Raw genomic sequence first — 18,541 nt, forward strand, 5'->3', positions numbered from 1 at the left:
ATAATAAAAATGGTATTATGGAAACTGAATAACAGTCAGCTGGTGGGGATCATTGGGATTGGTGGCATGTTTGTAGGAATAACTGGTCTAATTGTCAATGATAAAATGCAGAATAATCTTAAAAAGACACCTCAGGTTTTCATACAAAATTGTTTTTTAAATTTCAGGCTAAATATTAGAGACCAAAGACTTTAAATTAGTACCTGCTTCTAATAAAGGGGGGGGGGGGGGGCGAAAGTGACACTTTTTGAAACCAAAACTAAAAGTCAACAAAGGAACTCAACTAAAAAAAGAGTTACAGGTCTGAGATTTTGCATGGCAGTTGCTTTATAGGGGTACAATATGGAACTGTGAAGAAACGGCTGCGCAACCGCCGTTTCCCGCCGAAATTTTTTTTGCCTGTTCTCGGCGGTTTTCGGCGGTTGCGCCGCCGTTTCTTCACAGTTCCATATTGTACCCCTATAAAGCAACTGCCATGCAAAATGTCAGACCTGTAACTCTTTTTTTTAGTTGAGTTCCTTTGACTTTTAGTTTTGGTTTCAAAAAGTGTCACTTTCGCCCCCCCCCCCCCCCCCCCCCTTTAAAATAGTTAGATATTGTCACATGGGAATTTTTGTTTACAATTTTGGTTGCTAATATAGGGATCACCTATTGTTCTATACGTTCTTCTATGGTCAGAGGAGGGAACTCGGTACAATCATAAAAGGGAGATCGTTATATTAGCCAGCTGGGAGAAACATTTTTTCTGGATATGCGAATCTCTCACAATATTAAAGTATTCTACATCCATTTTGATACTGAAATTAATTTTAAAATCATTATTTCATGTAGAGGGTTTGCCTATCATTTCCTACATTGCTCTTTGCAAATGGATTATTTTAATAGGTAAATGTTTTTTATCTGTGTAGTTCGTGATTGTTTTGTATGAATTGTCTGAATGTAGATGAGGTCGGCTATACACGCTGTCAGATTTCATCCTGGAGCCCAGCATCTTTTAGGCATATTGTGATAATTTGAGTCAATAATTAGCTTGCATAAAACTTTATCTACAGAAGGCCAGGGTTGTCTTTGTTTATTTTATATAGATTTGTATATAAATATATCATCCATTGTCTAATCCCTTAAGATCCCTTGATAATCTTAACTGTATCTTCCTAATTCCTAACCTGAGTAAATCCACCAACAAAAAACTAATGTGTGACTTTGATGAAATAAAAATGAATTAAAGTAAAAAAAATAGTTACCTAAGTAATTTTTAACCAAAACATATTAGTTAGAGAAATTAGGGAAAAGTTTAATTCTACTTGTCTGTAGAATCTTTAGATTCAGAGCTCTTGAGGATTGGAATAAGACAATGGACGATAAATTTAAGTACACCCCTGCTGAAGATAAAGAAAATTACCAATTTTTGGGAATAGTCCCTTTCTTAACATCGCCCCATAAGGGGCGATTTGTCGTATTTTTAAAATGGCTTTTTATAGGTTCTGTTAGGTTATATTGGGTTAGGTGATTGCCCCACAAGGTTAGATAATTGGCCTTGCAGGGGCTAGAAATAGGAGAAAAGCTACTGTGAAAAATACGAAGAATCGCCCCATAAGGCGCGATGTTACGAAAGGGACTATACCCCAATTTTGTAGTTTAATATCTATTTAAACTTGAAAAGTTTGGAAACTGCTAGTTTGACTCAACTAATCAAGATTTTATATAAGTACCCAAAGTTTATGTGCAATAAATGAAAAACCATTGGTATAAAACTTTGGGTACCTGTTAATTTAAATCTGATATTTCTATCATCCAATTGTCACAATTCTTGTTAAAGGTAAACCAATAAAAGATTTAAAGTTGGACCTCTCGGACAAATATTCTATTCAGAGAGAGGAGAATATAACTAGATATAAATTACCTGTCAAGGAATAAAGTAAACAAGATATTTAATAAATTAATAAACAAGGATGACAACATGCATAATTATCAAAGCGCAAAGAAAACATGATTGTACAAACAGACAGTCAGCTTTAAAGCACTATGTCAAGTGTCATAAAATATATTTAGAAGTATTTAATATAAAATTTGGGGTATAGTCCTTGAAAAAGGATTCTTACCTTTAGAATAGAAAATAAAGAGACCACGATTTTGATTATTTAGATACGTTTTATATGTTTTAATTAGACAATAATAGAATATTAAGATTGTGAACATTAACTTTAGCTAATTAGACATTAAGATTGTTCTAAAAGAATGCTTTAAGGAGTCTGAAAGTATAATAAGTCAGTAATAATTAAATATCATACAATCCTTAAAAGCATAAAGATCACAAAGTTAATTACTAATCACAATTTTTAATAGAAATCTATTGCAATTTAGAGCTGGTGTGGGATTGCTGCAAAACTCATAATGTCGTCTTCTTGTGTGGAAATAATATCATAAATCATTAATTTAAACAAATATAATTTTGTTACACTCCCGCAACAAAGATTTCAACACAATAGCGTACATTTCTTGTAAACAGTTAGGTTATTTAGTAAAACCCATACTGTTAATAACACCAATTATATATATACTTTTACAGTTAGGTTATCATAAAACCTCTACTGAAAATAAGACTTGTCATAATTATGTTATTTAGTTAGGTTGTAAAAAAAACCTGTACTATAATAACATTAAATAAATCATATTTGCAGTTAGATTTATAATAAAACCTCTACTGACAAATAGATATAAATACATTTTTATGGTTATATTGTTTGAAAAAACCTTTACCATGATAATAATAGTGTAAATAACTTGGGAGCTTTTCAGTTAGGTATCTAATAATCCCTTTACTGATAAAACTCTCTAAGACTTGTTGAAGTATTCTTTGTATCTATCCTCAGAATTAATAAAACTAGAATTTTTTAAAACAAGGTAATCCTCACAAAAAAAATCTTTAATGAAACCTTTCACACAATAATTGAATACTATTACAATAAAATTAAAATCACAAAATATAAGTCGATAGGTATTGAAATAAAGTAGATATTTTTGCCGAAAGCAACCAGACATTAATCATCTTGATTCTTGAAATTTTTCCATATAAACTCTCTGTCCTACACGAGGTTTAAATCCAGGAATGTATAATTCCAAACCTTTTAGGATTTCAGAGTCTGGTGGTTTTCCATGTGAATTGGTTAAACAAAACAATACAGAATAACATGGTCTTTCAGGATTAATCTTATTCATAGATTTACACCCTTTGCATAATAAAATCTTTGGAACAGATTTTATATTTATGCATTTACCACCATGACATGAGAGAGATGATTGGAGACAAACAGCACAGTGTTTATATATGAAATCCTTCCTATGCTTAACTCTTTCCTGTGTTGAAAGATTGAGGAATTTAGAACACTCATTTACACTGTGATTGTGTCCAGAAATAACACAAGGAAATGATCTCTCACCAGCAGTTGGCTGCTTTGATATGCTAACAGACTTTATCCTTTTGTGATAGGAGATACATGACTCCTCGTCACAATTGGAATACTTTGAAGCAGAACTATCGTGCTTTAAGATTCTATCATGAATTTTGAACTGAAATCTGACTGTATCCAACAGAACATTAAATGCTATTTTACCTTTAACATGAATAGTATCCTCATTAATCAAATCCATCTGCTTAAAGAATTCTTTTTTAGCATCATGAGGCACAAGCTGTAAGAGTTTATGAAGAAACTCTTGTGAAAAGATACACATCTCAAACTCCTTTAAATGTTCAGAATTAGAATCTAGGTATAAATTTATTGTTTCAAGAACTGCTTGAAACTTCCTGTAGTATGTAACTGAAACAACAGGATTGGAATGACTGTCAGGTAAATTTAGATCATGTAAAGGTTGGATAAGATTCATCACAATGGGTTTAGGATCTCCATATTTGTGAATCATGTAAGATTTGATAGCTTCATAATCATGCCTGTATCTTGTGACTTCTTCCTGATGAGTTTCAACAAGATACTTGGAATACAAAAAGTCAGCTCTTTCAGCAGAATAATCAAAGTCAAAAGTTAAAGCCTCAAATTCCTTAAAGAATCCATAAATGTCAATATTAGGATCTTTAGAGAATTTACTCAAATTTCCATACAATTTTTGGCCTTGAGATTTCTTGAAGAGTTCCTTAGACAGGAAGAGATGTCTAATATCAATAGTCCAATTAATTGCATTCTTTACTACTTCAGCAACAGATAAAGCTAACTTAGCATCATGAAATTTGAAAGTGATGTAGTCTCTAAGAGAATGCTGAAGTGAAGATATTTGCCTATCTACAACAGGAACATGGCTATTGTGCAAATAGACCAAATAAGAATGAGACAAATCCTTACTAGGTGTAGCAATTAAAATCTTGGAAAGAGAATGCATCTCATCATTCAGAACTTTATCAACAATATCAACCTTCTTCCTTTCATTATCCAGAGTTGGATTGTCAGTTGGAATGTTTTCAATATGACCAGAACAAGAACCACTGTCTTCAGAGAATAAAGACTGATGCTGGTCTTTAGGAACAGAATTGGAAACAGTTTTACTGCAAGAAATTGCAGAATCCAAACCTTCAAACTTGGCAATATAATCACGAAACTCATGTGAGTTTTGTATTATATTGGTAGGAATGACATTTTCCTCTAAGGAATCAACTGCATTACTGCTATCATTGTCAGCTGAAACATCAAGCTGAGTTTTCTTTGTAAGAGAGAGAAAAAGATGATTCGGACAGTTAACTAGCCACTCAAGTTTACTTTCCTCAATCTGAAGAATTAAAGCACAACATTTTTTAATATGTGTAATAGATTTCATATTAAATGCTAATGCTTGAGCAAAATGTAACATTACATTCAAATGTTCATAGGATAGAAAATGGCTATTCAAATGAGAAGAATTTGAATATACACTGCCATATACTTCTAGTCTAGAAATCAGTTTTTCAGCATTGGCAAGAAACAAGTCCAATTCAGTAATAGAACAATTATCATTCAAGTCTGGAAGTGAAAGGTCTGAACTTGAAGCACCTGAATTACTCAATGAACATGTGCTGCTATAACCTGATTCACATTCTTCAGGTATTAAGGGTAAAAATCTCAAATTTTTATATGACAACATGATTCAGTTATGATTATGCTTGAATAGGCAATTATTGAGAATGAAGATTCAGAATTAAGGGGGGGGGAAGTTTGTACACTTATAGGAAATGAAATTCAGTATCAAAGTTTGGGAGGGACGTGTGGGCTTGTTTTTAAAGTTATCAACCTAATTCTTTTTGTAAAATCTCTTATATGACTGGATGTACACGGAAAACTTTGAAAATTGAATTTTGGTACTTTCCTTCAAGAGGCTAGTGGAGCAAAAGACCCCCCAAAACACTAAAAATATGAGTTCTGAGCTTATTTTTAGAGATATCAACCTAATTTTTTAAATGAAAACTTTTTAAAAATAACTGAACTTAGTAACCATTACACATTTCATTTTGGGACTTTCCTTCTAGGGGCTTGTGGGGCAAGAGACCCCCCAAAACTAAGAGAAGGAGTTCTGAGCTTATTTTTTAGAGATATCAACCTGATTTTTTTCAAAGAAAACTTTTTAAAAATAACTGAACTAAGTAACTAATACACATTTCATTTTGGGACTTTCCTTCTATGGGCTTGTGGAGCAAGAGACCCCCCAAAACTAAGAACAGGAGTTCTGAGCTTATTTTTGAAGATATCAACCTGATTTTTTTCAATGAAAACTTTTTAAAAGTAACTGAACTTAGTAACCATTACACATTTCATTTTGGGACTTTCCTTCTAGGGGCTTGTGGAGCAAGAGACCCCCCAAAACTAAGAGAAGGAGTTCTGAGCTTATTTTTGAAGATATCAACCTGATTTTTTTTAAAGAAAACTTTTTAAAAATAACTGAACTAAGTAACTAATACACATTTCATTTTGGGACTTTCCTTCTAGGGGCTTGTGGAGCAAGAGACCCCCCAAAACTAAGAACAGGAGTTCTGAGCTTATTTTTGAAGATATCAACCTGATTTTTTTCAATGAAAACTTTTTAAAAGTAACTGAACTTAGTAACCATTACACATTTCATTTTGGGACTTTCCTTCTAGAGTCTTGTGGAGCAAGAGATCCCCCAAAACTAAGAATAGGAGTTCTGAGCTTATTTTGAAGATATCAACCTGATTTTTTTAAAGAAAACTTTTTAAAAATAACTGAACTAAGTAACCATTACACATTTCATTTTTAAACTTTCCTTCTAAGGGCCTTGTGGAGCAAATGACCCCCCAAAACTAAAAATAGAAGTTCTGAGCTTATTTTTGAAGATATCAACCTGATTTTTTTAAAGAAAACTTTTTAAAAATAATTGATCTAAGTGACCATAACACATTTCGTTTTTGGACTTTCCTTCTAACGGCTTGTGGAGCAAAAGACCCCCCAAAACTAAAAATAGGAGTTCTGAGCTTATTTTTAAAGATATCATCCTAAATTTTTTAAAAGAAAACTTTTTAAAAATAACTGATCTAAGTGACCAGAACACATTTCATTTTGGGACTTTCCTTCTAAGGGCTTGTGGAGCAAAAGACCCCCCAAAACTAAAAATAGGAGTTTTAAGCTTATTTCTAAAGATATCAACCTGATTTTTTAACTTTTTTAAAATAACCGAACTAAGTAACCTTTACAGATTTAATTTTGAGACTTTCTTTCTAGGGACTAGTAAAGCAAGAGACCCCTGAAAACCATAAATATTAGTTCTGAGCTTATTTTTAAAGATATTAGGTAAGCTGATTTATTAAGGAAAACTTTTTTCATTTAACTGAACTACGTAGCCACAATAGATTTTCTAAAAATCAGGTTGATATCTTTAAAAATAAGCTCAGAACTCATATTTTTAGTGTTTAGGGGGATCTTTTGCTCCACAAGCTGCTAGGAGGAAAGTCCCAAAATGAAATGTGTAATTGTTACTTAGTACGGTTCTGTCTAAAAAAGTTTTCTTAAAAAAATCAGGTTGACTAAGAAACCATTACACATTTCATTTTGGGTCCTACTGGGAGCTGGTTGGGCAAAAGACCTCCAAAACACTGAAAATATGAGTTCTGAGCTTATTTTTAAAGATATCAATAATGTAGTGGTAATCAAGAGTGTGTAATGGTTACTTAGTTCAGTTATTTTAAAAAGTTTTCTTATAAAAAATCAGGTTGATATCTTTAAAAAAAACTCAGAACTAATATTTTTAGTTTTGGGGAGTCTTTTGCTCCACAAGCCTCTGGAAGGAGCGTCCCAAAATGAAATGTATAACAGTTAGGTACTTAGTTCAATTACATTAAAAAAGTTTTCTTTGAAAAAATAAGGTTGATATCTATAAAAAAAAGCTCAGAACTCATATTTTCAGTGTTTTGGGGGGTCTCTTGCTCCACAATCCCCTAAAAAGAAAGTTCTAAAATGAAATGTGCTATGGTCACTTAGATCAGTTATTTTATAAAAGTTTTCTATAAAAAAATTAGGTTGATATCTTCAAAAATAAGCTCAGAACTCCTGTTCTTAGTTTTGGGGGGGTCTCTTGCTCCACAAGCCCCTAGAAGAAAAGTCCCAAAATGAAATGTGTAATGGTTACTTAGGTAGTTCAGTTATTTTAAAAAAGTTTTCTTTAAAAAAATCAGGTTGATATCTTCAAAAATAAGTTCAGAACTCCTGTTCTTAGTTTTGGGGGGTCTCTTGCTTCACAAGCCCCTAGAAGGAAAGTCCCAAAATGAAATGTGTAATAGTTACTTAGTTCAGTTATTTTAAAAAAGTTTTCTTTGCAAAAAAAAATCAGGTTGATATCTTCAAAAATAAGCTCAGAACTCCTTTTCTTAGTTTTTGGGGGTCTCTTGCTCCACAAGCCCCTAGAAGGAAAGTCCCAAAATGAAATGTGTAATGGTTACTAAGTTCAGTTATTTTAAAAAAGTTTTCTTTGAAAAAAATCAGGTTGATATCTCTAAAAAATAAGCTCAGAACTCCTTTTCTTAGTTTTGGGGGGTCTCTTGCTCCACAAGCCCCAACAAGGAAAGTCCCAAAATGAAATGTGAAGTAGTTACTTAGTTCAGTTATTTTAAAAAAGTTTTCTTTGAAAAAAATCAGGTTGATATCTTCAAAAATAAGCTCAGAACTCCTTTTCTTAGTTTTGGGGGGTCTCTTGCTCCACAAGCCCCTAGAAGGAAAGTCCCTAAATGAAATGTGTAATGGTTACTAAGTTCAGTTATTTTTAAAAAGTTTACATTTAAAAAATTAGGTTGATATCTCTAAAAATAAGCTCAGAACTCATATTTTTAGTGTTTTGGGGGGTCTTTTGCTCCACTGGCCCCTTGAAGGAAAGTACTAAAATTCAATTTTCAAAGTTTTCCGTGTACATCCAGTCATATAAGAGATTTTACAAAAAGAATTAGGTTGATAACTTTAAAAACAAGCCAACACGTCCCTCCCAAACTTTGATACTGAATTTCATTTCCTATAAGTGTACAAACTTCCCCCCCCCTTATTCAACAAAAACTGAACAAAGTATTTGATTAGGTAATACAAGACTCCTTTATCAAAATACTTTGTGCCACAAAATTTCTAGCAAGTTATTTGTAATCTGTACAAAAGTCTCCTTAAAAAGACAAAGAAAACAAGAAAAGAAAGTTTTGTATCTGATACACACAAACTTTAACTCAATACAAAATAGTTAATCATACACACCAGTAGTGTACACTTAAATTATGATAGTGAATGATTTTAGGAATATATGTAATAACTTGGTAAGAAAAATGAGTATGAATGGATTTTTCCTTTCTCAGATATTCTTAATGTCAGAAATTACAATGACAAGGATAACAACATCCATAAGTAGTACGAAATAAATGTTTAGAGATAAACAATTATAATATTTCATAAAGTTTTTATTACATCAATTAAACTGTGAACTTACAATCATTTATATATAGCTAATTCTCTTAAACATTCAAACAGAAACCAGAGAAAATATTATAGCCTTTAATTTTGTCACAACAATGGTATAGGGAGATATGACCCATATATGAAGGCTCCGCCCCTAGAAATTGGGTAAATAGACTTGAAGAGCTCCACACTTAGAAACAAAGAGGGAGAAGAAATGCTATCCCTTTTATCTATATTGGGTTGGAGATTTTATGATATTACAAAACTATTTTGTCCTTGCCTAACAAAGCAAATAATAAATAATTTGGGAGGTATGTTAAACCATGTCTTTCCTTCTGAACAATAGAATGGAACAACAATAATGATTTCAAACTAGTTTATACAAACCATTAAATCTTTTGAAGGGTAGAATTATGAATAATAATTGGGAAAGAAATATTTCCCCTATTAAATATTCAAACTTAAAACTATGTTTGAAATAAATCAATAAGTATATATAAACTATTATATAATATTTCGCTGACTCCACCTATAAGTGAAGAGGGGAGGGGAAATAAAGAGAAATGTGTTACCACAATTAGCTCCGCCTATGAAGAGGTTAGGAGAATATGAAAAGGGGTTACAAACCCTTTCTAATAAAATACCTTTTTCTTATAAAAAGGGGAGGAGTAGTAAACCCCTTGGAGTATGTTATCAAGTAACGATGTAACAAAAACATAAGCACACAGAACCAGATAGCAACAAGGTTAAACCTTTGCCAGTAGTACAAGATTGACTAACCTCTACCTTGTTAACCTGTTATCAACAATTGAACAGGGAGGAACATACAAATGTTGGGATATTTATTTAGGCCACTCTAATATAAAATTTCGAGGACTATATTAAATATTGCCCAACTCAATATAATATACACATAGTGCTGTACGAGCGTACATGAAACACTAAGGTAAAGATTAGAATCAAAAGTTGTAAAGAATTAAAAAAAAACGTTCAGTAAGAAACAGACTGAAAATTGTTTTTGAAGAATGATAAATTATTCTTCCAATGGTCTAATGATAAGCCATGAATATAGTATTGATAACTAATATTCCTTACCAATACCAACAAATAAGATTAATTTTGATTTAAATTACTTAAAAACCCTTTCATACAAGAGGTCTAAATAATTTTGAATGATAACTTCTTAGAAGTTAAGAAAATTACAAGTGTAATGTTTCCTTTAATATTATAAGAATCAAAGAAACATACAGTAATATGTGAAAGTACAATTACACAAGAATAGGTATTAATAATAGGAATGTAGTTTTCCTTAAATTTATTCTTATCTTATATTTGTACCCTAGAAAGAATTTTATCTATGAAAGATAAAAGCTTCATAAATTAGGACACAAAAGCCCTGATAAATACTCAACCATAATATACAGTGAAATCACAAATGGTCTACCTTTTGAGAAGTAAAAGGAAGAGGGTTGTTACACTTTATGGGAGATGGATTTACAAAGATGAATAGTACATATTTGAAGTGTACAAAACCTTTCAATAGATTATCCCTTTTCTATGACTCAAAAAGGGGATGAAAGGGAGCAGGAATGGGTTGTAATAAAACCCCTTTCCAAAAGAACTTAACTTCCACCCTGAGAAGGAGGGGGAAGAGGAGAAATGGATTTAGACTAACCCTTTTCTTTGAATTTTAATCCCTAAGTTACTACACTATAATAACTGTAGCAGGGATTAGAGGTACTCTAATGAGCTTTGAAAGTTTGGTGGTTTTATTAACAATGGATATATGTACTATTAACACTAACCTGATATGTTATGTAACAAGTAACATAAGAACTCACCACTGTATAACAACACCAATTAGCAGTTCATTTTAATTCACTTGTTGAAAAAATTAAGTTGAAATTAAATGCCTTGCCTTTGAAAGAAAGAATTGAATTAACGTAAAAAACACGCAAACGTTTTTTAATGAAAATCGCTAATAAAATCTTTTAGAACTGAAAAAGGATTCTTACCTTTAGAATAGAAAATAAAGAGACCACGATTTTGATTATTTAGATACGTTTTATATGTTTTAATTAGACAATAATAGAATATTAAGATTGTGAACATTAACTTTAGCTAATTAGACATTAAGATTGTTCTAAAAGAATGGTTTAAGGAGTCTGAAAGTATAATAAGTCAGTAATAATTAAATATCATACAATCCCTAAAAGCATAAAGATCACAAAGTTAATTACTAATCACAATTTTTAATAGAAATCTATTGCAATTTAGAGCTGGTGTGGGATTGCTGCAAAACTCATAATGTCGTCTTCTTGTGTGGAAATAATATCATAAATCATTAATTTAAACAAATATAATTTTGTTACAGTCCTTTCCACGACATCCCTCCATAAGGAGCGATTCTTCGTATTTCTCACAGTAGCTTTTCTCCTATTTCTAGCCCCTGCGGGGGGCTCTAACCCTGTGGGGCAATCACATAACACAATATAACCTAACCTAACCTAAAATAACCTATAAAAAGCCATTTTAAAAATACGAAGAATTGCTCCTTATGGAGGGATGTCGTGGAAAGGACTATACCCAAAATTTGTATACATAGGTCTTCTTTTGTAACAAGAATGTCAGACCTACGGACCAAGTCACTTATATTCTGGATGTTCATTAATAACAGGAACCTCTAACTTCACTGACGTTGGCGTTTGAATATTATGTAGTAGCTTACCTACCTACTTAAAATTACTTTTAACACTGTTTGAAAACTACATGGTAAAAACTTATAATATTATTTACAATTTGTTTACTTTATTCTTGAAATGTAGGGACCTGATGGCAACGGTTTTTATCATATAGAATGTGTAGTAAATGGTAACTTTTATTTTAAAAAAATAACATTTTTATTCCTGATCTTTGTACGTCTCAAATTGTAGGTACCTAGTTATTTTTATTAAGTTAGATAATACAAAAATTATCTTCTTTTTCGTTTTTGCTGTTTTATGCATTAAATGACAATTCATGTATATAATCAAATCATAATTAAATGTGTGATTGTGATACTGTAAGATCTCGTAAACAATTGAACCTATCAGTCTAAAAATTCATAACAGCTCCTCTTGGGGCAAAGTCACTAGTTACTGAATTAATAGTCAGTCAATCGATTTGTGCTGTGACTCGGTCTGACGGACCAATCCTAAGTATAGAGAAGCTGCGCAAATTAAAAGTATTTTAATATTAATCATTTTTAATATGTTTCAGAAGATAAAACCTGGAGAGTTGTTTCAAGTCATTTAGAAATTAGAGAAACTGATAAACTAGGAAAATCAATCTTAATATTTATTCTGTAACGTGGACTTCTAAGTTCTTATAGATGAGTTCAATTTTAAAACTTACCTTATAGCCATTTTTTATTGGAAAATATTTAGTTCAAAGGAAATTACATAAAGGATAAATGATATATTTTTACATAAGAGTGGCAGGAGGTCTGTCTGTTTGTCCCCTTTCCCGTCTCTCTGTTTGCCTGTAAGACTGTTTTAGTGATGCCTTATATAAGTCCTTGGGGAAGGTTTACTGGGAGGGGTATCTTTAACCGCCCCCCCCCCCCCTTTAGGCCCTCTAAAAGAATAATTACTCCTGAAAAAATTACCCAACCAAAAAAGAGTATCCCTGTAGGTAACAAATGCAGCGTGGCCACTTTTTTTAGTATACTGAAAATATTCAGTAGGTATTCTTCAGTATTTGGAAATTGGGGGTTCAGTATTTTTAGTAAATACTGAATATTCAGTATTTGAAAATTTTATTCAGTATTTTTCAGTTTTTGGAAATTTTCATGATTCAGTATTTTCATTATTTCTTAAATTCCAAAAAATTTTGCATAAATAAGATGTTTTTTCAAGTAGTTGATGTCAGATTTTTTTCGGCGCTTCGCGCCTCACTTTACTTTCCTTTAAATTACCCTATAACTTTGTACATCAATTTGCTTTTTTTATGGTAATCATAGACGTCCAAGGGGGTGGGTAAAGTGGCGATTATCCCCCCCAAACGTAGGCACCCCCTTATTTTTTTTCATTTTACCCCCCCCCCCATTTAAAATTTTCCCCTAACCTGAGGGTGCAAAAACAATTTTTTGGGGGAAAATACCCCCCAAAATAAAAATCTCTAAATATTTATCAGTCATTTTCTGCTTAATTGGTGCAAGAAAATCTAAGCGGCAAAATTAAAAGATCTTTAAGATATCCCCCTAATAATAAAGCTATGATATATGAAAGGGAACTATCCACAAACAAGAGCAAGTGATTCTAAGTACCTTCCAGCATTGATCCATGGTATTTTTTTTAGTAAATATACTAGGTTTATGTTTATTATTTGGTTTATCGACTAAAAAGTTAGGTTTCACCATGGTTTTATATGAAAAAACTTTGAAATGTAAATAGTTTTTTGATGGAATATCATCAAATGCTTTGTTGAGTTCAAAGGACAAAATGAAATAACACGACAGAAAAGCATCAATGCTATAAATTACAAAAATAATTTAATTAAACTGTTTACAATATTACAAGTTACCAACCCTTTTCTAAATATACATTTTTAAACAAAATAATATACTTTTGTGTCAAGGCTTTTAAACAACAGTTTGAACTCATCAAAACATTCGATGATTTTGCACTCTAAAATGCTTAACATTTCAAATTTTTTTCATATTAAACCTTGGTGAAACCTATGTTTTGTCGATAAACCAAATATTAAACATAAACCTAGTACATTCACTAAAAAATACTATAGATCAATGCTTGAAGGTACTTAGAATCACTTGCTCTTGTTCGTGGATAGTCCTCTTTTGAAATGAGGAATCATATAAAAAAATACTTATTCAGTATTTGTATTTTTTTGTTCAGTATTTCAGTATTTTTTCTTACTTTAGGATTCAGTATTTTCAGTATTTCCTTTTTTTTTTCTTCAGTATCAGTATTTTTTTGGTTGTGGCCACACTGCAAATGTATGTATTACATCAAACCGGAAAAAAATGTACATTGATTGATTGATTGTATACAGAGGAAGAGAAATACAAAGATAAACAGCTGTTAATTTTTAATGAACAAAAACATGGAGACATTGCTTCATATGCTCAATCATTAATGAGATAATTTAAAGTCTTTGGAAAATTATTATATTCCTACATTATCAAAATTTATACAACCATTTTGTGATTAAGAAAAGAGACTAAGTTTAAAGAGACTGTCCTAATAAAGGTATCATGTTAATTATTAGTAAATCTTGTCTCTATTTTAATTAAGCAAATACCTATCAGAGAATAATCCCTTTTCGAACTTTGCCCTTAAGAATCAAGAGGACGTTTTAAGAATAGTTTTTTATTGTTTTGATTATTTATTGATGTATTTTCAGAGCAAAATGAGCTTTCTTACTCTAAATAGTTATCTTTCAAAGGTGAGATATTTTAATGCAACGAATATTTTTGAAGGTTTACAATCCACAACATTAACAAGTCCCCCTTATTTAAGAAATGGATAGCCACTGTTTGATGTCTTTACCGCCCAATGGCTTCTTTTCAACCATGATTAAATTAACATAGAAAGAAGAATTACTTTTTAAAAGCGAAGCTTTTTTATAATTAGGATAGGTCCGTCCGTCCGTCACAGTTAGCTCTTTTCGTTAATGTAAACAGGTTAGAATGGTCCTATCGATTCCAAACTTTGCATGATGATTCCTGTAGTAGTTAGGTACAATTTAGAAAGCGTAGCAACTCTATAATCAATACCAGAATGTCCGTATGTCCATTTTAAACATATCGATTTTTAACTTTTTTGACAACAAATTTTTGTATGTTAGAATTATCCGAATCTTCTGATTTTTTGAAAACTGATTTCTATTACAACCAGGCACAATGTTATAAGCGAAGCATCTCTATAAACAAGTCCCAAAAATGTCAGTATGTCCTTAAACAGTATCATCTATTTATGCAGTTTTGCAACAAATTTACTTACAATATTGTTTGTACTGATGAATTAGGTAATATTCTGCTAATTCAGTTCTGACAATCTACAAGTGTTAATGTTCGTTTGTCCTTCCATTTGAGGGCTTTGCTTTTATGGATGTTGTCATCCTTGTTTTAATAACATCCAAATCAGTTTCGGAATAACACTTATGCAATGCTTGGGTCAAACATTGCATAGGAATTCGAAATCCGAGTAAATCAAAATAATGCACCAATAATACTTCAATTTCTGCTAAAATATTTGTTTCTTGTGTTTAAAACTTTGTAGGCATCTATTCTTAAAATTATTTTGATTTATTAAGAATTTATTTATTAAGGTGAACAATGCGTATGAAGATTATGATGGTAAGGCGTTGTCAAGCCTTCTATCTTTTGAAGACAGCCACATCACTAGTTCCAAACTACAGGTAATAAAATCAGGCTGGGGTTGGAGGGAAACGGGGCATAGACGTCGAGGGGGTGAGTTAAGGGGCGTATTCAACCCTCAAACTTTTTACACCAATCAAATTTTTTTTAAAAATCATTATATTATCCCCCTGAAACCTTTGAAACCCATTGTTTCACCCCAATCAAAAAAAAAAGCTTAGAGGTTCTTGAAAAGGGGGAAATTAAATTCCAGAAAATATACTATATCATAAAAATATAGTGGCTTACCCCAAGAACCCAACGGCTCTGTATTCGAAAAGTGAGGGGGGGGGGGGCAGAAAATTATCTCAAAACAATCCAATTTTAATGAGAAGCCTCCCCAAAGTGGAGAACTCGATTAGTTAAGTTCAGTGGCTCGCGAAATCTTGGCGGACAAACAAACAAAACTGATAGGTAACTTTTTAATGGATATTGGATAGGTAATACATGTGGATGACACCTATCTTTTTTCAATATTATAATTACCTTTCAAACTAAGTGAATCAAAGAAAAACAATTTGAGCAAAGGAATATAAACTTAAAGACAAATGTTGTGCAGATTCAAGAGCCCGAGGCAGCTGTGGAAAGAACCCTGGACCAGCCACTGGATGAGGTGGTGGCTGCCCATCTCAGAGCCTGCTGGGCTTGGGCTAATTCAGGTTAGGTTACGCAATAGTAGGTAGTTGATAACAGGTTCCAATAAATATCAAACATTGCATAATGATTCCCGTAACAACGAGGCATTGTCTTTAATTCGAAGCGACTTTAAAAGACAGTTAATAAATTTACACAGAAGTTTATACTTATATTGCGTTTCCTTGATTATGCATAAGTAATGTTATCACGATAGCATCTCTTTAACTTACTGTATAACAACAGCTTGTTATCGAATTATAGTTTAGATTTCTTAATGCTATTCTTTAATACCTTTTAAATTTTATGGAAGTTGTCATCCTTGTTATTATTTTAGAGTTCAATGAAGCTTTCAAATGCCAAGAAATCGTGGTGAACAGTTTCTCCAGACTTTTGAGTGCAAGTAAAGACGACAATTGGCTGCTTCCTGTTATGCAGGTTTGGAAAATGGATTTATTACTTGCATCTTACACCAAATTGTCATGTTCTATAATAAAGTTAACTCTGTAACATGCTAAAATAACGATCTCCCACATCACCCTCCCTTACCCCATCCACTCCATTCCTACTGGATAAACTGCCCGACCAACAAAATCGAGGGGAAATTACAACCTAAATTGACGACATTTTTCTCCTGTTTTATAATCCACGTATACTCAATCTACATCCATTGTTTGGAATAAAAATAGATTTATGACCCTAGATGGTCAATCTTAATAATCCGTCAAACTAAAGATTCCTAGCAGACGAACAATTTTAGTTCATTTTAAAATTTAAAGAGACTAAATTTTTCGAAGATAGTGAGATCGTTCGGTTCATACAGACAGACATCCTGTTACTTTTACATAAGGATTGTTCCCTCAATCTAACTTTCTATCTTGATATTTATCTATCTATCTATTTCAGGTTGTGTGTCTAGACTTGAGGAATTTTGCATTGCGGGCTGACCAACAACTTTCTAAGGTTTATCATTTTTTTTATTATTTTAACAAGGGCGATTGTTGTCTTATGTGGCGTAACTGCAACAAAGATATGGGAATCTTAGAATATGTATATTATAGGTTATGTTTGAAAGAAAAAAAATATCTTAATACAGTTTTATAGTGTGATCAAGTCTATATTTACAATTACCTGCAAGGATTGTACATAAATCACACAAAATGACATATTCAATACTTAGATGGCCCACAAAATTTAAAACCTGTCAAGTAACAAAGAATATTCCTTCCATTAACATTTTTAACCTACTCGGAAATTGAAACATTGTTATACTCAAAACACGCCCATCTCAGAAAACGCCTATCTCAAAAAACGCCTTTTTCATAAATTGCCTACTACTTTTTAAAAAAATAAAGCCTAATTTATAACTACCTAGTATTCAATAGAATAATAAAATTCTTGTCATTCATGATCTCTTATCTAAAACACAAATAAGCAGTTACCAAATAAACCAGTCAATAAACTATGTACAAATATGGATAAAATGGTAAACTAAAGAGTAGCTTCTACATTAAGAGAATAGGGATAGTTTAAATAAATGGAAAATGGGGGATGTGATAAAATTATTGGGCGTTTTTTGAGATTACCCGTTGTAACGTACCTATAGATGGACATATCCAAGTTTTAGGGTAGCTGCGCCTCTTAACTATTTAGCAAAAAAGGCCAAGTTTTGTGAATTTGGTCATTCTAGTTTTCCTGTTCAGACGAATAAGATTGCAAATGAACTTTCTATTGGTTTCTCTAATTCTTAGAAACTTTTTGTTTCCAATAAAAGAATCTTTAGGTATGTAACTTCAAGAATTCAAGTTAATATTAGGTATTTTAATATCATTTAAGTAAAGTAATGCCTTAAAAATTATTATAAAAATCTATAAACGACTTATAATATTACAGTTCTTTAATTTACTAGCGGCTTTGCCACTAACTTACATGGGGCTCAGCTTAAGTAACAGGGGAGGGGGTTGTTAATAGGGCACCATAAACCCCATCAAAAGACATGTATGAAGCAATAGAAAAAGTATAAGCCATACCTGAGGTCTTTTATTCAAACCAAAGATTAATACTTTGTACAGTACAGATGCATTTTGCAAGTAATTATCATGTGCTTCGCCTCTTTGAATGTTATTATTCTTGTTTCCTTCGCTCATTTTTAACTGCTAAATAACTTTGTTTAAATTATTCTAGAAGAACTCAAAGCACACCCCTGGCCAGATGGTTGAAAAGGCGAGTGAGGGTATCATGGCGTGTTTCAGGTATGACTCTACACATGGACGTCCAAGAAAGGGGGGGGAGAGGAAAGGGGTGCTTATCCCCATTATATAAGTTTTGTTCTAAAATTTCTTAACATTACCCCCCACCATTTCACAAAAAAAAAGCTTAGACTTTGCATGTACTTTTTACAATATAAAGATTATTTTTGTACAATAAAAAGTTGTTATTAATAGTATTGTGAGTTCATGTTAACAAAATAAAATTTCTTACCAACAAAATTTTCCCCCTGATAAATTCATATTTTTGCTGTGCTGTAAGATGTAAAAATAGTTAAATGTCTTGTTTAGGTCTAAAGTAC

At 31.8% G+C, this 18,541-nt stretch overlaps 2 protein-coding genes across 7 annotated transcripts in view; both read left to right on the forward strand.

The window, feature by feature from the left end:
- LOC145332270 (uncharacterized) lies at positions 1-14,325 on the forward strand. The gene is made up of 6 exons (XM_080177229.1): positions 1-135; positions 944-998; positions 1,820-1,909; positions 11,745-11,792; positions 12,180-12,237; positions 13,972-14,325. Exons 1-6 carry the CDS (start codon positions 10-12, stop codon positions 14,063-14,065), a joined length of 471 nt encoding a protein of 156 aa, XP_080033355.1. The 5' UTR covers positions 1-9; the 3' UTR covers positions 14,066-14,325.
- The window catches only part of PCID2 (PCI domain-containing protein 2), a 14,491-nt gene continuing 9,931 nt past the window's right edge, over positions 13,982-18,541 (forward strand). For all 6 annotated transcript variants that reach the window (XM_080177226.1, XM_080177223.1, XM_080177224.1 and 3 more), the window contains exons 1-6: positions 13,982-14,366; positions 15,252-15,341; positions 15,899-15,998; positions 16,310-16,410; positions 16,879-16,935; positions 18,157-18,224. In XM_080177226.1, the coding sequence (XP_080033352.1) occupies positions 14,313-14,366; positions 15,252-15,341; positions 15,899-15,998; positions 16,310-16,410; positions 16,879-16,935; positions 18,157-18,224 (470 nt within the window). In that variant the 5' untranslated portion in view covers positions 13,982-14,312. The remainder of the gene's footprint in view (positions 14,367-15,251; positions 15,342-15,898; positions 15,999-16,309; positions 16,411-16,878; positions 16,936-18,156; positions 18,225-18,541) is intronic.

This window comes from Acartia tonsa, chromosome 11 (genome assembly GCF_053477335.1).
Source record: "Acartia tonsa isolate MP-2025a chromosome 11, ASM5347733v1, whole genome shotgun sequence".
Taxonomy (NCBI): domain Eukaryota; kingdom Metazoa; phylum Arthropoda; class Copepoda; order Calanoida; family Acartiidae; genus Acartia; species Acartia tonsa.

Coding starts and splice junctions, on each gene's coding strand:
- LOC145332270 (XM_080177229.1), top strand. CDS start 10: ATGGTATTATGGAAACTGAATAACAGTCAGCTGGTGGGGATCATTGGG. Junction 999..1,819: donor TGGAGCCCAGCATCTTTTAG/GCATATTGTGAT, acceptor TTCTTGTTAAAG/GTAAACCAATAAAAGATTTA. Junction 1,910..11,744: donor TAGATATAAATTACCTGTCA/AGGAATAAAGTA, acceptor TTCTTGAAATGT/AGGGACCTGATGGCAACGGT.